Source organism: Dipodomys ordii, unplaced genomic scaffold (assembly GCF_000151885.1).
Source record: "Dipodomys ordii isolate 6190 unplaced genomic scaffold, Dord_2.0 Scaffold3, whole genome shotgun sequence".
In the NCBI taxonomy this organism is placed as follows: domain Eukaryota; kingdom Metazoa; phylum Chordata; class Mammalia; order Rodentia; family Heteromyidae; genus Dipodomys; species Dipodomys ordii.
Window position 1 is genome coordinate 16,835,140 of NW_012267219.1, and position 16,293 is coordinate 16,851,432.

The window sequence follows — 16,293 nt, forward strand, 5'->3', positions numbered from 1 at the left end:
AAAACATTTCACTTGGCTATCTCTCAAATTATTTTGGTTACAATTTTACAAATTCAAACAGTAAACAATATGTTCTAATTTCCAGCTACATATAATAAGTAATGCACTTAAAAGTATGTGGAAAGCTTCATTCATTTTACAAGAATTAATTCATATTTTAGATCTACAATGGAATGAGCTACCTGAAACCAAGTACCTTAAACAACAACAACAAAAAATGGGTCCTGATTGTTCTATAATGTACCTACTCTGTTATTAATAAGCATAGTAAGACTAATGGTTACTACTGCTTAACAGACTCTTCTCTACCTGGTCTTTCTTTTCATTTTGCCTTTGTTTACTTATCTCCATTTTCTCCTTTCCTTTCAATGAATTATGTAGATTGCAAATTTATAGTTTCTTCACTCTTTGTTATATTTCTGATGTAATGTGTGGTTTTACACACAAAGATCTGGTTTTTAGAAAATGCAGGAGCACTTTCTTTTAATCTAACCCATTACAGGTTTAATCAGAGAGTTGTACTGTATAGCAATTCAAGTAATAACTGTAAAATATACAATACATACCTAGAAAATAGGACATGCTATCCTTTTATATTAGGGGTTACCCTTCCTACTTTACCTTATTGTGAAAGTTAGTAGTTTTCTTAAGAAGAAATAAAGTGTCCATATAAGAGGAAAAACATGGCAGATTTTTTTTAAAAATCATATAAATGCTAAGCCAGTAGTATATCTTCAGAGTTTTGAAGTTACTCCGTTTATTTTATAGCTCAAGAAGTTGCAGTTGTCATATTTTCTCATATGCCAATAACAAATGTGATGTCCATAAATGTGAAAGATTTAAACAAGATTGTGATAAATGTTTCTCGATTATCCTGTTTAATTTGATTCCAAAATTTAAAACTACAGGTCAATTGCATAACCCATCTTATTTTCTAAAGAATTAATGATTATCATTTGGCCTGAGAAACTAAATGATATAAAAACTATATGGCAATAGGGAACCAGACAAATTCTTATTTCAAATTGCATGTTTACAGAACTCTTTTTGAAAAACAAAATGTTTGTGACTTTTGATAGTCTCATTCTAATATTCTTATCTTAGACCTAGTAAAGTCTAATAATTTTCTCTACTTACTATAGGACAGTATCTACCTACTTTGTACATTCTATTATATTCCATTTAAAGAAAAAGCTTGTTATTACTTAAGCTGATTATTACTTAACTTGGATAATAATTATATAATTTTCCATGAACTTAAATAAATGATTAATTCAAAAATGATTGCAAGTTTTTGCAGATAAGGACCAAAAATTCTCCCTGAGAAAAGTAGATATTTGTATGCTTTTCTTTCTTTTTAGTTTGAAACTTAAAAACTCTAAAAAGTCAATATTTTCTTCATACAAGCTAGCTGAAAAACACCATGTTGCTATGAAAATTGTTTTCATTATGGCTTTAGAAATTAGTGTACAGTTATTTTATCATGAAATTCCAAAGGGGGAAAGGGGACTCAAGGGCACTTCTCACTGATGTTTCCAAGCAGAATACTGACCTACCTAAAGTAGAGATACCCTGGAAATTCACATGTCTGTAGGAATTGGGACCAGTTCTCACTGTCCTTCAACTTACTGTTGTAATTGCTTACGCCCCAAGATAACAGGCTGTGTGCTTTGTTTTTCAGTGAGTCCCACCAATCTGTCTCAATTTAACCTTCCTGGACCCAGCATGATGCGCTCAAACAGCATCCCAGCCCAAGACTCTTCCTTTGATCTCTATGATGACTCCCAGCTCTGTGGGAGTGCCACTTCTCTGGAGGAAAGGCCACGTGCCATCAGTCACTCAGGCTCATTCAGAGATAGCATGGAAGAAGGTAAGCAGGGGGCATGGGAGAATGAAGTTACTTTATTTAATTCTGAAAGAAAATCTGTGCCATTATTCATAGCACAAAGCTTCCTGAAGAGGAAATAAATGAGCAAGCATAATTCTCATTTGTGGTCCCCTGAAGCTTGAAGATGTTTTATTCTGCTTTACCTTCTGTTTTGTTATGCTTTTGGAAAAATACCAGACCTTTTTTTTTTTTTTAGGTTATTTGGCTCTAGAGCAATTTGGAATAAATCTAATGTTCTCGTATAGAAATATGCATAGTCTTAGAGACCTTTATCCAGATGAGTTAAGTATTACAGCAAATGTTTTGTTAATACCTCAATTTAAAAAATAAGGATAGGTAAACAGTGAAAATTACTCTATGAAGCTACTGTATCTTGCTGATTTTACTTTTATAAATGCAAATTGGTATCAGTGTTTTGATCATAGAAGTTTAGAATTCATATTATATCTATATAAGGCATATTTTTGTATCCAATGGCAATTCAGCCTACATCTGACCTAGAAAATACTTTTTTTTGGTTGGTCATGGGTCTTGAATTCTGGGCCAGGGCACTGTCCCTGAGCTCTTTAGCTCAAGGCAAATGCTCTAACTTGAGCCACAGCAATATTTCTGATTTTCTGGTGGTTAATTGGAGATGACTCATAGACTTTCCTGCCTGGGCTGGCTTTGAACCATGATACTCATATCTCAGCCTCCTGAGTAGGTATGATTACGGGGGTGTGTCACTGGCGCCTGGCTTAGAAAATACCTTTTATTTGTATGTTACTACTTTAAATAGGTCTATTCAAACAGCTCAGAAAGTTTAATAAGTGTTCAAATGGGCATATTTTTCCAATGTATGTATTATATCAAGCTTGCCAATAATAATTTCAGAGACTTTGAAATTTAATTAATGAAGTAAATTACCCATAGAAGAAGACTGTGTCTTACATATTATAAAGCACGTCAGGTAAGGATAAAATAGAACTCATCATAGAAATTCAAAGCAGCTTGAGTGAAATCAAACATGAAATCCGCCATAGTAGTTTAGTTCTTAAGAGCTATGCATAAAAGAAAAGACCCAAATCTTGACGCATTCCAAAGGATAAACCTCTGACTTTTCATGTATTTGTAGTAAAACCTAGTGTACATTTTTCTAAACCTATGAACCCTAATTTTCTTAACTTTATAGTTTAATCACAAGGGTGAAATGAGAATCAAGAATAGCTTTGTCCTCTCTCTTTTTCTCTTCTGCTGATTTAAAATAGTCAGCTAGGAGAATGAACTCATAGTTTTCAGATTTGATGTATCGACACTAAATTGGTTGACCACTTTTTCTGTTCTTTTTGAAATATTAACCAAACCACTCAGCTTATTACAGTTATAACGGTTAATGAATGATATACCCTTGGCATGTGTTGATTGTTGCAGTGTGGCAGACAAACTAATCTGAAATATAAAATCATTGTTTTCTGAAAAGATTCTGTCATGTTCTATACACGGGCCTCCTATAGTACTTCTAAACAAATTTGCTAACCATAAGGATGGTTTTCTCAAGTGCCTTGTTTACAAATAAATGATGGTTTCATGATGGTAAATTCTGACCTTCCGTATACTAGGGTTAAATCATTTGAATTGCTGAAAATCAGCCTGAATGGGAGAGATGGCTTTTTGATGCTCATTCATCAAATACTGAATTATTGTTCCTCTTCAATTTGTGATCTAGAATTTAGGGGTGATTGAAACAGACCTAGGGGATTTTTATTGGTAGCTTGCTCAATGCTCATATAGATAAATGGAGACACTAAGCCTCAAACTATAATCACATAGACCTATAAATAATAAATGGAAGAAAATGATAAAAATGAGATTTCCTGATTCACAAGACTAACAGGCTTCACATTTCTTCAACCTCAGATTTATTACAGGTCAAAAATAGGCCTTCTGAAAAAAATTGATTTGAAGATATTGTACATCTAATCGAGCAGTAGGGTAGTAGTTGCTGAAATTGGAAATCTTCTGTTTACCAAAATTTGTGTACTAATGTTTTTTTTTGTACTAGTCTTGGGGCTTGAACTCAGGGCCTTGGTGCTTTTCCTGAACTATTTATGCTTAAGGCTAGCACTCTACCACTTGAGCTATAGCTCCACTTCTGTCATTTTTGGTAATTGATTGGAGAAAAGAATTTCACCAATTTTCCTGTATAGGCTGGCTTCAAACCACCATTTTCAAATCTCAGCCTCCTCAGTAGCTAGGATTACAGACATGTGCCACCAGAGCTATGCTTGTTTAATAACCATTTTTAAAAAGGTATTTTTGAGTATTTCTCAAATCAGCACTTTATCATCTGTACTGTGGTAATCCCAGAGAAGTTTTCTTAGCCTCTGCCAGACCAACTTCAATGCCTCTTGTGTGCACCTTTAGTAACCAATGCATTCATCTCAACTGCCTCTATATGACTGTTGGCAATTGTCTCTTTTATCTACCACTTCTGTGAGCACCAAAAATATATCTTAGTTGATATTCCCAGGATCTAGCAGAGGCTTCCTACATTGCACTGTGTGCTCAGTTTAAGGGATGAAATTGAAGAAAAAAATGTTCCATAAGAACAATGGAAAGAGATTTTCTACAAATAAAGTTGAACATAATTGATCCATTGGTTACATTAACACATTTGTAGTTCAGAAGCAGGCTTTCAATTTGCTGATAACAAACTTTGTATTTTTTGTGCAGAATCTAAAAGGCAATCTGCAATTTCCCTTTTAATTTTTGCGAGACACCATCTTGAAATAGAAGTATTTTTACATTACTAGAATTTCTAAAGAAACAATCATTCTGAATTTAAAAGGAAATGATCAGTTTATCATAAACAAACTTGGAATTTGCATAAAATCATTTCCTGAAAAATTTGCAAATGATTTTTGTTGTCTAAGAATTAACTTAAACATGTAATGATTTTTAAGTTTAAAAAGTTCATGACAACTTTTCTTTAGTTTGGGTTGCCCTGATTTTCTCCTTGCTGTACAAGAAATTTTTGTTTGCTTGTTTGAAACCAGGATTCAAACTCAATACTGACAGTTTTGTTCACTTGCTAGTTCTCTACCAACTTGGCCCACATGTGCAATCCGAATCAGAATTTTCTATAGCTTGCGTTCTACGAAAAACATGTTGCTGGTGCTCATGTTTATCAAATACTTTCAGTCATTTGGTGAAGTTACTACTTTATGGTTGGTGTTTGGGGTCTTTCCTCATCCTAACATCTTGGTTTCCAAAATTTTATAGCAGAATTGGTACCAGAATCTAAAAACTAACAGCTAGTATTTCATTTTTCTAGTAACTTTTTCTGTTCATTTTCAGGAAAGGCCTAGAATTTATGAGTGGAGTTTATTAATTCTACTGTCCATGGTTTTGTTTTATTTTTTAGTTCATGGAAAGGCCTAGAATTTATGAGTGGAATTTATTAATTCTACTGTCCTTGGTTTTGTTTTGTTTTTTAGTTCATGGCTCTTCATTATCACTGGTCTCCAGTACTTCCTCTCTTTACTCAACGGTAAGTGTTGGCTGTTGAGAAAAAGCTGCTTCCTATGTCCTGCTCACAGATGGCAATAGATTGGCGTTTGTACAGAAGTTGAGTAGCACATTACAGTATGGGTAGATCAGTATATTTTCACCACTGTATGCCCAAATCTCCCTGAAGCCCACTTGTAACTGCTTTCATATGACTTTTCTACCTTCATTATAATCAGATAAATGAATTCAAAACTGAATTTCAAAAAGGTACTAGAATATTGTGCTCTTCCCGAATTTCATAATGTTGACATATTTTCCTGCTTTGAGTCTCTGACCCATGGCTTTTAATCATCCTGTAAAATTACAGTTCATTTTGGCAAAATGAATTTTTCTTCAAATGAATATAATTTCATCTTTTTATAAGCTACTCTAGAGGAAGTCATGATTTGTGAGAAGTTTCAGTAAAGTAGCTTAAAAACAGTTTACTGAGTCTCGAAGTATCTTGATTACAATGTAGTCCTTAATCCTGTATGGAAAGTCTCATAAAAAGGTTTCAGCCTTCAGCTGTCATTGAACAATGAAGCATGAGTAACAATACTTATTTCCACCCATTTTTCATTAGGCTTCAATGTTACAGCCTTTGGTTTTTAAGTTAATCTTATATATCTGTTGTCATTCAAGATTAGACTATTGTTTCAAATCTGATGTTCTTCCTGTTTCTCTTTTTAATGATTTCAATTGCCATTAGGTTTTGTAAATGAAGACATTACTATTCAGCTACTATTTTAGTTTAGTGAATAAAGAAGTAAGGACTATTAAAATGTTTGGAAGTAACACATAGCAGAAAATGGTTAAAGTTCAGTGTTCTTTCCTGTTGGGTCAGTGCTGCCTGCCCCTTGAGGAGTTGTTGAGATGATATGATCAGAAGATGCAGCATCAGAAGTAGAGGTGTGGTTCAAGTGATAAAGTACTAGGCTTGATTGAAAAAGCCCAAGAGTAAAAGGCCCTGAGTTCGAGCCACAGTATGGCGAGGGAGGGAGGGCAAGAAAAGAAGATGCAGCATCAGTCTAGTCATGTTTTAAAGAAATAATAATAAGAATATTTGGATAAAACTTTATGAAGCCTAAGACTCAAGAAGTGAAAAAACACACACACATGGCTTTAAGGAAAAATAAATGATTAACTTCATTAATTACTCTATATCAAGGTCTAATAGATCTTTTGGTAGTAGTAAAATATTTCATATTTGCACTAATCCAGTGAACACTAACCTCATGTTAGTATTGATTATTTGAAAAATGTCTGTTGTAAAGAGGACCTGATTGGTTTTTATCTTAAAAGACCATTTTTAAAGAATACATATTGCTAGAGATTAGTAGATTGCACAGTACAGATTCATAGGGAGCTAATAGTATTTAAAAACCTGGAGCAGGATAGAGTAAGGGAAGTTAAATTTGATAAGTGAACACTATTTTTTGCTATACCCCATTGAATTCAAACAACAATATATACTTAATACATGTTAATTAAAAATACAGAGTAATGGAATAAAATATTTTTAATCAGAGACAGGATCAAAATATTTCCACAGTAAAACTAATTAGAAAGCCTAACTATTAAGTACTGCATTGAGGGTATATGAATGTCATTAGATTAAAATAAAGAGAATTTATATGCATAGGCCAACATGTAGAACTAGACTAGACATTTGTGCTGTGGAAAACAGTGAGTTAAATGATGAAGCTCTATGAGAATGCGATATTACTAAGTGACCAATAATTAAGTTAACTAAATTTTTATTAAATTAAAATTGTATTAAAATGATGAAAATTAAAATACATTAGGAGTGGATATGACATACTTTATTCACAAATAATCTGTATTAAAGCAATTCAAATGAATAAATATTTGGAGACTAAAGAAAGAGGAAAATCAAAAATTAGAAACTGTCATTCTGTCCCCAATCCCCATAATTATACATTAAAATTAATCTGGCATGAAGAAGATATCTGTGCAAATGCTTTTTAAACTATGAAGAAGAAAGCAATTTAGTGATATTATATATTCTGTAAGATTCTTTTTTTCTTCCAGAATGAGGTTGCTCCCCAGATATAATGATGCACACAAGTCATTTTCTGGCATTTTGTGACACAGCATGGGGGTAGGGGGGGAAGAGCTTGGAGTTTGCATAGGATGGCAAAAGCCATCCTATGAGTTTCTATGGAAACCTTATCTTCAGAAGCTGCAAAGCAAAGCCATTGAGCAGACACTTTTATCACGGAATTCACACTGAAGTGTTGGTGTTTTGCTGACTTGAAACCATTACACTTGAATAGTAGTTACTAAAGAAAATAAATTAGGAACTATTCATCTCTAGTTTCTGTGGTTCTTTTTTATTTTCTAAGCATTTTTATGGTTGTATCAGAGGTTGCAATTTAACACCTCCAATATTATATCTAGAGTTTCCTCTATAGCAGTCAATTGCTTCCATCATTCTCTACCCAGTCTCATCTGTTCCTTTCCCCAGAGTCATTTTGCATTTATCACTTGTGGGTACCAAGTATTCTGGCTACATGTGCCCCCTCTTCCTTTTTTATTCATCCCATTTCACTAGGCTCCCTTCTGTCATTTTTCATAGAGGTCAATGCTTCCCCTAGTTTTATGTGGAATTATGTTTTGGGTAAAGATATCCACAATTTCTTGGGGGTACATTTTCTGTATCTATATGTCATATCATGTTATAGTGATTTGGTGGGGTTTTTCAGTTGTTTGTTTTGGTTTGGTTTGGTTACTGTGTAAATCTTAATGTGTTTTAATTCTATCTTTTCTTTTAAAATATATTTGTACCTGTAACTATCTTATGCTTTAAATGTGATGTTCATTTGAATTGTATGGTATTTTGGTTTTACAGTATTAAATTAATAATCATGTATCTTTCTCTGTTCTTACATTAGATGATAAAAACATTTAATATACCTTACAACTATCTTATGCATTCATATATGTTTCATGAATTGATAGTGATCTTTTAGTTAAGATTCTTTTTCTTTTTACCTTTTACAGGCAGAAGAAAAGGCTCATTCAGAGGTAAAGGCCTGTAACATGTTTGTTTGCTTATTTTAATTCCCACTTCTGGTGAGTGTTGGTACCACTAGAGGGCTCTGTCATACAATCGCATAACTGCCCAAAACAGAAGTAGCCTAGTGATTCTGTAAATAACCTTAGATACTGCCACTAAAGCATAAATACAGTGAAGTTTTAACAGCAAGCTCTCCTCTCACATTATATATTTAGTCTTAGCTTAACACCTAACAAATTGTCTGTAGTTGTAGGAAATCATTAAATTATTGTGGAATGAATAATGTGTGAATAGGAAGAACATAGGACCTATAATAGATCCCTTTTGGAAAAAGCACTTTATTGTATTTGACTGATTTTATATATGTGTACATGTATGCATGTATGTTTATTTATACATGTATATGTATAGCACAAGCTGCATGGAACTTATTATTTAGCCCAGCCTGACTTTGAACTGAATCCTCCTGCCTCCTGCCTCAGCCCCCTGAGTTCTAGGATTACAAAGTATCCATCACCACACCCATCTTTTTGTGGATTGTAGAAACTCAATTTGGAAAAGCCTTTTAAGGTTTGTAAGAAGAAAATTGCCTTGAGTAAAAAAGCTAAGAGATATCTCACTAGCTTTGAATTCAATCCTCAGCACTAGCATCCACACACACCAAAACAATTCACAACAAAATAGCTAGGTAAACAAACAAGAGGATAATTTGAGTAATTATTTTATAGTTTGAGCTAATAAATATAACTTTAAATTTGTATCCAACAACAAAAAAGAATATATTAGATGTTCTGCTTAAGGCAACTATTTGCAGTCATCATTACATTCAGATTTTAGTTGGCAATATTCAGTTTAAAATATAAAACTGGAATGGAGTCATATTTGGAAATATATATATATATGTATATATATAACTATATACATATACATATCTTTGCTTCCAGCTAAGAGTTTTTTTCTTCTCAACATTGACCTCCATTTCTTTTCCACAAATGTATTGTGAAGAGTGTAAAAAGAAAGTTAATGAGCTATGTCTAGAATGTTCTTTCAAACCAAGACATTTCAATAGTCCAATTCAAACAATAGAGCACTTGTTGTTTTTGAAGAAATACAAAAAGAAGCAAAACAAAAAACATCAAATTAAAGTGCTGGGTGTCTTAATTGAAATTTCTTGACCCAGAAATACACTTGTAGAATGTGTTTCTAAATGTGTGTAAAAGTTTTACCTTAATTATTATTTAAATTTCCTTGCAACATACTATGTTTAGATTAGACTTCAGAAAAGGCTTAAATTAAAAAAAATATTGTTTGTACCCATTGCTTAATCTCAGCACATGGACACATGAGATTTTGTTGCTCAAGGGGAGTGCTCCATCACTTAAGCCACAGCTCCTCTTCCAAATTTTTGCGGGTTAATTGGACATAAGAGTCTTAAAGACCTGGGTTGGCACTGAACAGTGATCCTCAGATCTCAGCTTCCTGAGTGGCTAGGGTTACAGGTGCGAGCCACTGGAACCTGATCTAAGTAAAACTTTTAAATGTGGTATGCCCCTTTCTTTAGTATTTAGTTTTTTTAAGATGTGAACTTAACTAAAAAGAAAAATACCTTAGAATATTTATTTTGTTGGTTTAACTAGTTAGTTGCACAGTAATAGTGATGTTTCTCTCTTATCTTTAAATTGTGGGTATCTACAAAGCATTCCTGATCAGAGGTAATAGCAACTCAATGAATAAAGGAATTCTAATAAGTATTTGGAAATCTTCTCTGGTTATCATTAGAATTCTTTCATATAAATTTATTTTCTACATGATACAGTAACATATACCTGTAATCTCAGCCCTCAAGAGACTGAGACATGAGTTCAAGAACAGCCTAGAGTATGTAGGGAAATGTGAAAACAAAAATAATTTTCAAATATGGACAATGATACTCAACCTTCAAGTACTATAGGATATATTCTATGGTTGCCAGAGGATAGACAATGAAAATATATACAGTGAAAATGTCTGAGAATTTAGGAAAATAACATGGAGTACCTTTGGCTAAAAAAGAGCATAAAAACATGCAGATAATGTATGTAGAGTTTACAAAAAAAATTCCTACCTGAATTCTAACCTCAATTTTCCAGAAAAAAAGAAATGAATCCACAGAAAAAGTAAATCAGTAGCGACTTATGACATACCATGGGGGCTAACAGAACAAATTATATTCCTTAGATTTGCAGCTTTGAGTTCTGAGGTTGAGTGTAGAGACTAGTCTTTTTCCTTGGATGTGAGACAAGGTTAAAAAGCAGCTTTTGGTCACATCCCTTATTTTTAGGTATTAGAACCAGGAAGGAAATTGCAAGCAGAGGTTAAACACACTATTTGCTTTCTTACCAGAGGCCCCACTTTTAAATAATAATTTATTGTCTTTCATTTTATTTTGTTATTACTGCCTACAGCAAATCCATAAGCTAAGGAGAGAGCTGGTTGCATCACAAGAGAAAGTTGCTACTCTTACATCTCAACTTTCAGCAAATGTAAGTCACTTTTAATTTTTTAATAAATCATTTTATATAATGAATAAAGCATTTTATGTAAGAAAATGGAATCATTTTATTACCATCTTCCCGAGTTTAAGTGTCTGAAACTATACAGGTAGAAGTGAACAGTGGGTCTCCTATGAGGTTAACACTTTCTGCTGACTCAGTGATAAAATGATGATCCAAGTTCATGTGGGTCACAATGTATTTAAAATGTCTTTTTGTTCCTTGTAAGATTGAAACAACAGTAAAAGTTACAATGTGTTTTCTTCTCTTATTAAAAAAAAATTTGTCACTATTATACGTAAGTTTCTCATCACATCTATTGGAAGATAAAAGATTCATGCACCCTGCCTCCTCCAGCTATATGTAAGGAGCAATTAGTGAAGCATGTAATTAATTCTTTAAAAAATAAACCTTAACTTAAATATGGATGGTGAAGCAGATGAGAAGGTTTTCTACAAAAACTATGGCAGGCTCCAAAAACAGTTTAAAAGAAGACACTTTTGCTGGCACCAAAACAGCTTAGAATAGAAAAATAATGACAATAAAAACCATCAATTATATTAACAAGCATTTAAATACATCCTGCCAGAGAGTACTCAAATAGAGTAGAGGCAGAATAATAAAGGAAAGCATGTGGCATTGAGCCCAGACCTAAGGAACAGAAGAGTTGGAAGCATTGGGGGAGTGGGGGAAGGGGTGGGCTCCTGCTATTTTTCCATATGTGCTCAAGCTCTAACTCAACACTGATTTGCTCTCTTCTGCTGTGAAGCTTTGGACTCTTCTCTGCCTTTACTATCACTACCTGTGCATGGAGATTGTCTGTCTCAGAGAGAAAACATGATATACCAAAAGTGCGCAACAACAAAATGAATGTATATGCTTTTAATGAGAGACATTTGTAGAACAAAAATATTTTGTAAATTAAGTTCTGAAGGAAATGTTATCTGACCATGTGTTCATTTTTTACCACTATTTTTGGATTTTTTAATATTGAGGTAGTTATGTGAATTAAAGATTATGTCATTTTTTCAGATATTGTTAGTGTACATATTTCACAATTTTTTAAATAAGGGTCAAAATATGAATGGGATATGGACCTAGGATCATTTGTGTGGTTTCTGAAAGGGAGGTGATAATATTCTTTCTCAGTGAAAAAATTTTCAGCTATACAATCAGGTATTTCTAGAGTATTATTTTCTCAAAACTGTTAGCAAATACGAATGTAGAATTCTCAGGGTTTTATGCATATGTATGGTGTCATGGGGCTGTGACTGACTGAAAAGTAAGAAAGAGGGAGAGAAAAAGGAAAGTAGGGAGAGAGGGAGAGAGGAAGAAGAGAGAGAAAGAAAGAGAAAGAGAATAAAGTGATAGCAAGAGGCCCAGAGCTAAGAAGAGAAGATAAGAGAGGAGGTAAGACATATCAGAGAAGGCAGTAGAACACGTAAATAAAGAACGATCTGACAGATTGAAATTTTGTAGACATAGCCTCTTACAAATTATTTTTTTCTCCTTATATAGTATTAAGTAAAGAAAATCATCTCAGAATGAGTTTGAGTTCAGAGCTAGGAACAAAGACACTTTTAAATCATTATGTTCATTGAAGGAACTTACATATTCTTTTACCAATAGTGGAATAAATTTCCAGAGCCCTGAGTCCTAGGCTTATATTCTATTTAATAGAAGGATGCCCCAGCTTTCCAGCTCTGTTACCACTTACAAAGATACGTGTTCTACTTGTGCCCTTCTGCTCATGCCCTTTCCTCTGGGTCCTTTTACCAAGGTTTATCAAATTTGGCCCATGTAATGTATGAAACTATAATTGTGCTTCCAACCCTGGTGAAAGACCAAGGCATCTCCTTGATATTCAGTGTTCAAGCTGTCCCAGAATGGCATGTGAACAGAACCAGCCTATTTTCGAGCTGAATTAAGACTGTCAAACACTTCTCAGTCACACCAGTTATAGTTGTATATTGTGATGTGCATAATTTTTTTGAAATTTAAAATATCCCCTCCCAAATCCACAAATGCTTAATGTTAAATAAAATATGACTGAATAATTATCTCTCTGACTGGCCTACCTTGAGTTCCTTAGTGAAGGAAATAAAGAGCAGGAAGCAAAGCCCTTTTATGAAAGAGAATGGAAAGTGAAGACAAATCTCAATTCAGTTCTTTGTAAGTAGAAAAAAAGGAAAGTTAGCATTATAGCTGTCAGCAGATGTCTGGCACTTGAAGAGAGAATATCATTATAATGGGAGAGCTAACAATATCTTCAAAGGTCATCCTAGAAGTCTAAAAATGAGCAACATTTGTCCATGGACTACTTCCGTGACCTCCTTTTGGGCTTTCTTGCTAAAAATGAGGCAGCTCAGAACTTTATTCAGTATTTTGGTGTCAAATGCCTGTCTGATGTGCAAGTCAGAAGGTGTTATTATTTTCAAAATACCATCCCCTTTTGGGGGGATGAACTCACATTAAATGTCAAGAGATGCAAGCACTGATCTTTAAGAACCCAAAGTTTAGAAGATTTTTGTTAAAGGAGAGTCACGGTAGAGAGCTAACCAGGATGGCCCTGGTACTTTCAGAGTTAGCACACCTGAACTTCAGCATTTTGCAAAGTAAAGGGATTTCATCTGTCCAGATGAATTCCTGACATTTTAAATGTGTTTCTTCCATTTTCTTTACAGGCTCACCTCGTGGCAGCTTTTGAAAAGAGTTTAGGGAATATGACTGGCCGTTTGCAGAGTCTAACCATGACAGCAGAACAAAAGGTATGATATCGCCAGTGAGGCTTGAAAGGAAACAGCTCCTCTCTTAGCATGATTACATAATACCTAAGACATAGACTCTTGAAAACCATCCTATCTTATCCATTTGGTGCTGAATTAGAGCCATAGGGTAATGCTTTTACTTTTCAGATTTTTATTTAAAGACATGATCTGATTAACCTAAACGGGAGTGCACATGTGTGTGTGCACATGCACGCACACGCGCGCACACACACACACACACACACCAAACATATACAATATGCTTGTGTGTCAGTATTGATATTTGAACCTAGGATCTGGGTGTTGTCCTATCTGGGTGTTCACTCAATGCTGGTGTTCCATTTCTGGCTGATTGATGGTTAATTGGAGATATGAGTCTCACAGACATTCCTTCCTTGGCTGGCTTCAAACCAAGATCCTCAGATCTCAGCCTCCTGATTAACTTAGAATTGCAAGCACTTACCACTATTTCTCAGCCCTCCACATGGATTTTATGACACTCATATATATATGTGTGCCTCATATACATACATGTGTATATATAGATATATGCATATGTATATAGATACATGTGCATATTTACACATATGTATATATATATATACATATGGAAAATGATTGTAAAATATATATTTTTTTTCTTGGGTCCGGTTATGGGGTCTGAACTCTGGGCCTGGGCGCTGTCCCTCAGCTCTTCAGCTCAAGGCTAGTGCTCTACCACTTGAGCCACAGCACCTATAAAATATATTTTAAACATAGGACCTTGATGCTGTAAACACTACTCAATACTGTGTGCATATATATATATATATATATAACTATATATGCATATACATTTACACACATATACACATATTCACACACAAAATGATGAATAAAATATGTTTTAAAAATACGAATTCAGCATATAGAATATATTTTAGAATATATGGCACTCTTGGCAAGTATAATAGGAAGCTAACTCATGAAGAAACAATACTGAAGGTGACTGCATGATTTTCTGATAAGCCATGAAAAGGATTAACTAAACTGTAACTCAGATCCTGATCTCCTGGCTTTGCCCTTCAGCAAATCACATGGCATTACTAGGATGAAGTGGCATCAAGATTTTAATTTGATTTTTTTACATCAAAATGACTCCTTCCAATGGGATCCTAACATTTTTTCTTATTTCCAAATGCCAAGAAACATTGATTCTCTTTCCAAAATATCACTTTCCTATGCTTAGCACCCAGGAAGAAAGCAAAGACATATATGAATAACTCAAAAGTCAGGAAATGATTATACCATTGGAAGCATGCAATACCATGAACAGGCTCAGAGAAGATCCACCCATCTCCATGGCGGATTCCAAGGGAAGATAGCAAGAGGATAATCTCATCTTTGAGAGGGTGGAGAGGATTAATTTAGGGGATATGTACAAATGTACTTCACAGAGGCAGAATCAGCCTGCTCATGAGCAACAGAGGACTATTATGTTAGTCATCATTCAAGGAATTGGTCAGAATTTGCTCACAAAGTGCCAGTTGAGAAAGGTTATGATAAAATCGCTACAATAGAAAAAAACTGACAAATATATTTTTCTTCATTCAGTCTTTACAAAACCACTGCTAAACCATTGTGTTCAGATTTTCTGATGTTCTTTTCACTAATATTGAGGAATTGAAAATTGAGAGCATTCAAATTGGTTCCTTCTAGCTGTCCTTCCAGGGACATTAAATGAACATATATATTAAGGTTCCCTAGATTATTATTGATGAAAAGATTAGTGTAGGACAGAGAAATACCTTCTTGTGAAAGTAAAGGAGTTCAGGTATGTTAAGCCTCCTCATTTTTCACCCTGTGAAATACCTTTGCCAGTAAATAGTTGTAGATGAACTTAAACTTTACAAAAGAGGACATGCTGGGTGCTGGTGGCTCATGTCTGTAATTGTAGCTACTCAGAAGACTAAGATCTGAGGATCGCAGTTCAAAGCCAGCCCAAGCAGGAAAGTCCATGAGACTCTTATCCCCAATGGACCACTAGAAAACTGGAAGTGGTGCTGTGGCTCAAGCAGTAGAGTGCTTGCCTTGAGCTGAAGAGTTGAGGGACAGCGCCCAAGCCCAGAGTTCAAGCCCCACGACCGACCAAAAAAAACAAAAAGAGGACAATCAAAGCCAAATCTTTGAAAGCAGAAAATGCTGAAGCTAAGAATTGAGTCAAGTTTGGTCTTTATATTATCTTTTCTCATTTATCATCTACAAAAGTTTTGAAAATACAACTCAAGAGAAATAGACTGAGAACATAGGAAACTAGCAAGAAATGATGATGATAGAATTTGAATGTTATCAAAATACACTATTTACATCTATGAAAATAGAACAACAAAACCTGAGGGAATTGTTTTGGGAAGGACACAGGGAAAATGATAGGGAGGATGAGATTGATTTGGATATAATATCAAGGTGTGTGGAAATGTGACAATGCAAGCCCCTCTCCCATGACTAATGTAAGCTAATAAAAACTACATCTGTATCATCAACTGACATATCTATTCA

At 34.2% G+C, this 16,293-nt stretch overlaps 1 protein-coding gene across 3 annotated transcripts in view; it reads left to right on the top strand.

The window, feature by feature from the left end:
* The window catches only part of Nav3 (neuron navigator 3), a 287,020-nt gene that overhangs the window by 223,817 nt on the left and 46,910 nt on the right, over nucleotides 1-16,293 (top strand). For all 3 annotated transcript variants that reach the window (XM_013019548.1, XM_013019554.1, XM_013019559.1), the window contains exons 19-23: nucleotides 1,682-1,870; nucleotides 5,365-5,417; nucleotides 8,441-8,464; nucleotides 10,901-10,978; nucleotides 13,672-13,755. In XM_013019548.1, the coding sequence (XP_012875002.1) occupies nucleotides 1,682-1,870; nucleotides 5,365-5,417; nucleotides 8,441-8,464; nucleotides 10,901-10,978; nucleotides 13,672-13,755 (428 nt within the window). The remainder of the gene's footprint in view (nucleotides 1-1,681; nucleotides 1,871-5,364; nucleotides 5,418-8,440; nucleotides 8,465-10,900; nucleotides 10,979-13,671; nucleotides 13,756-16,293) is intronic.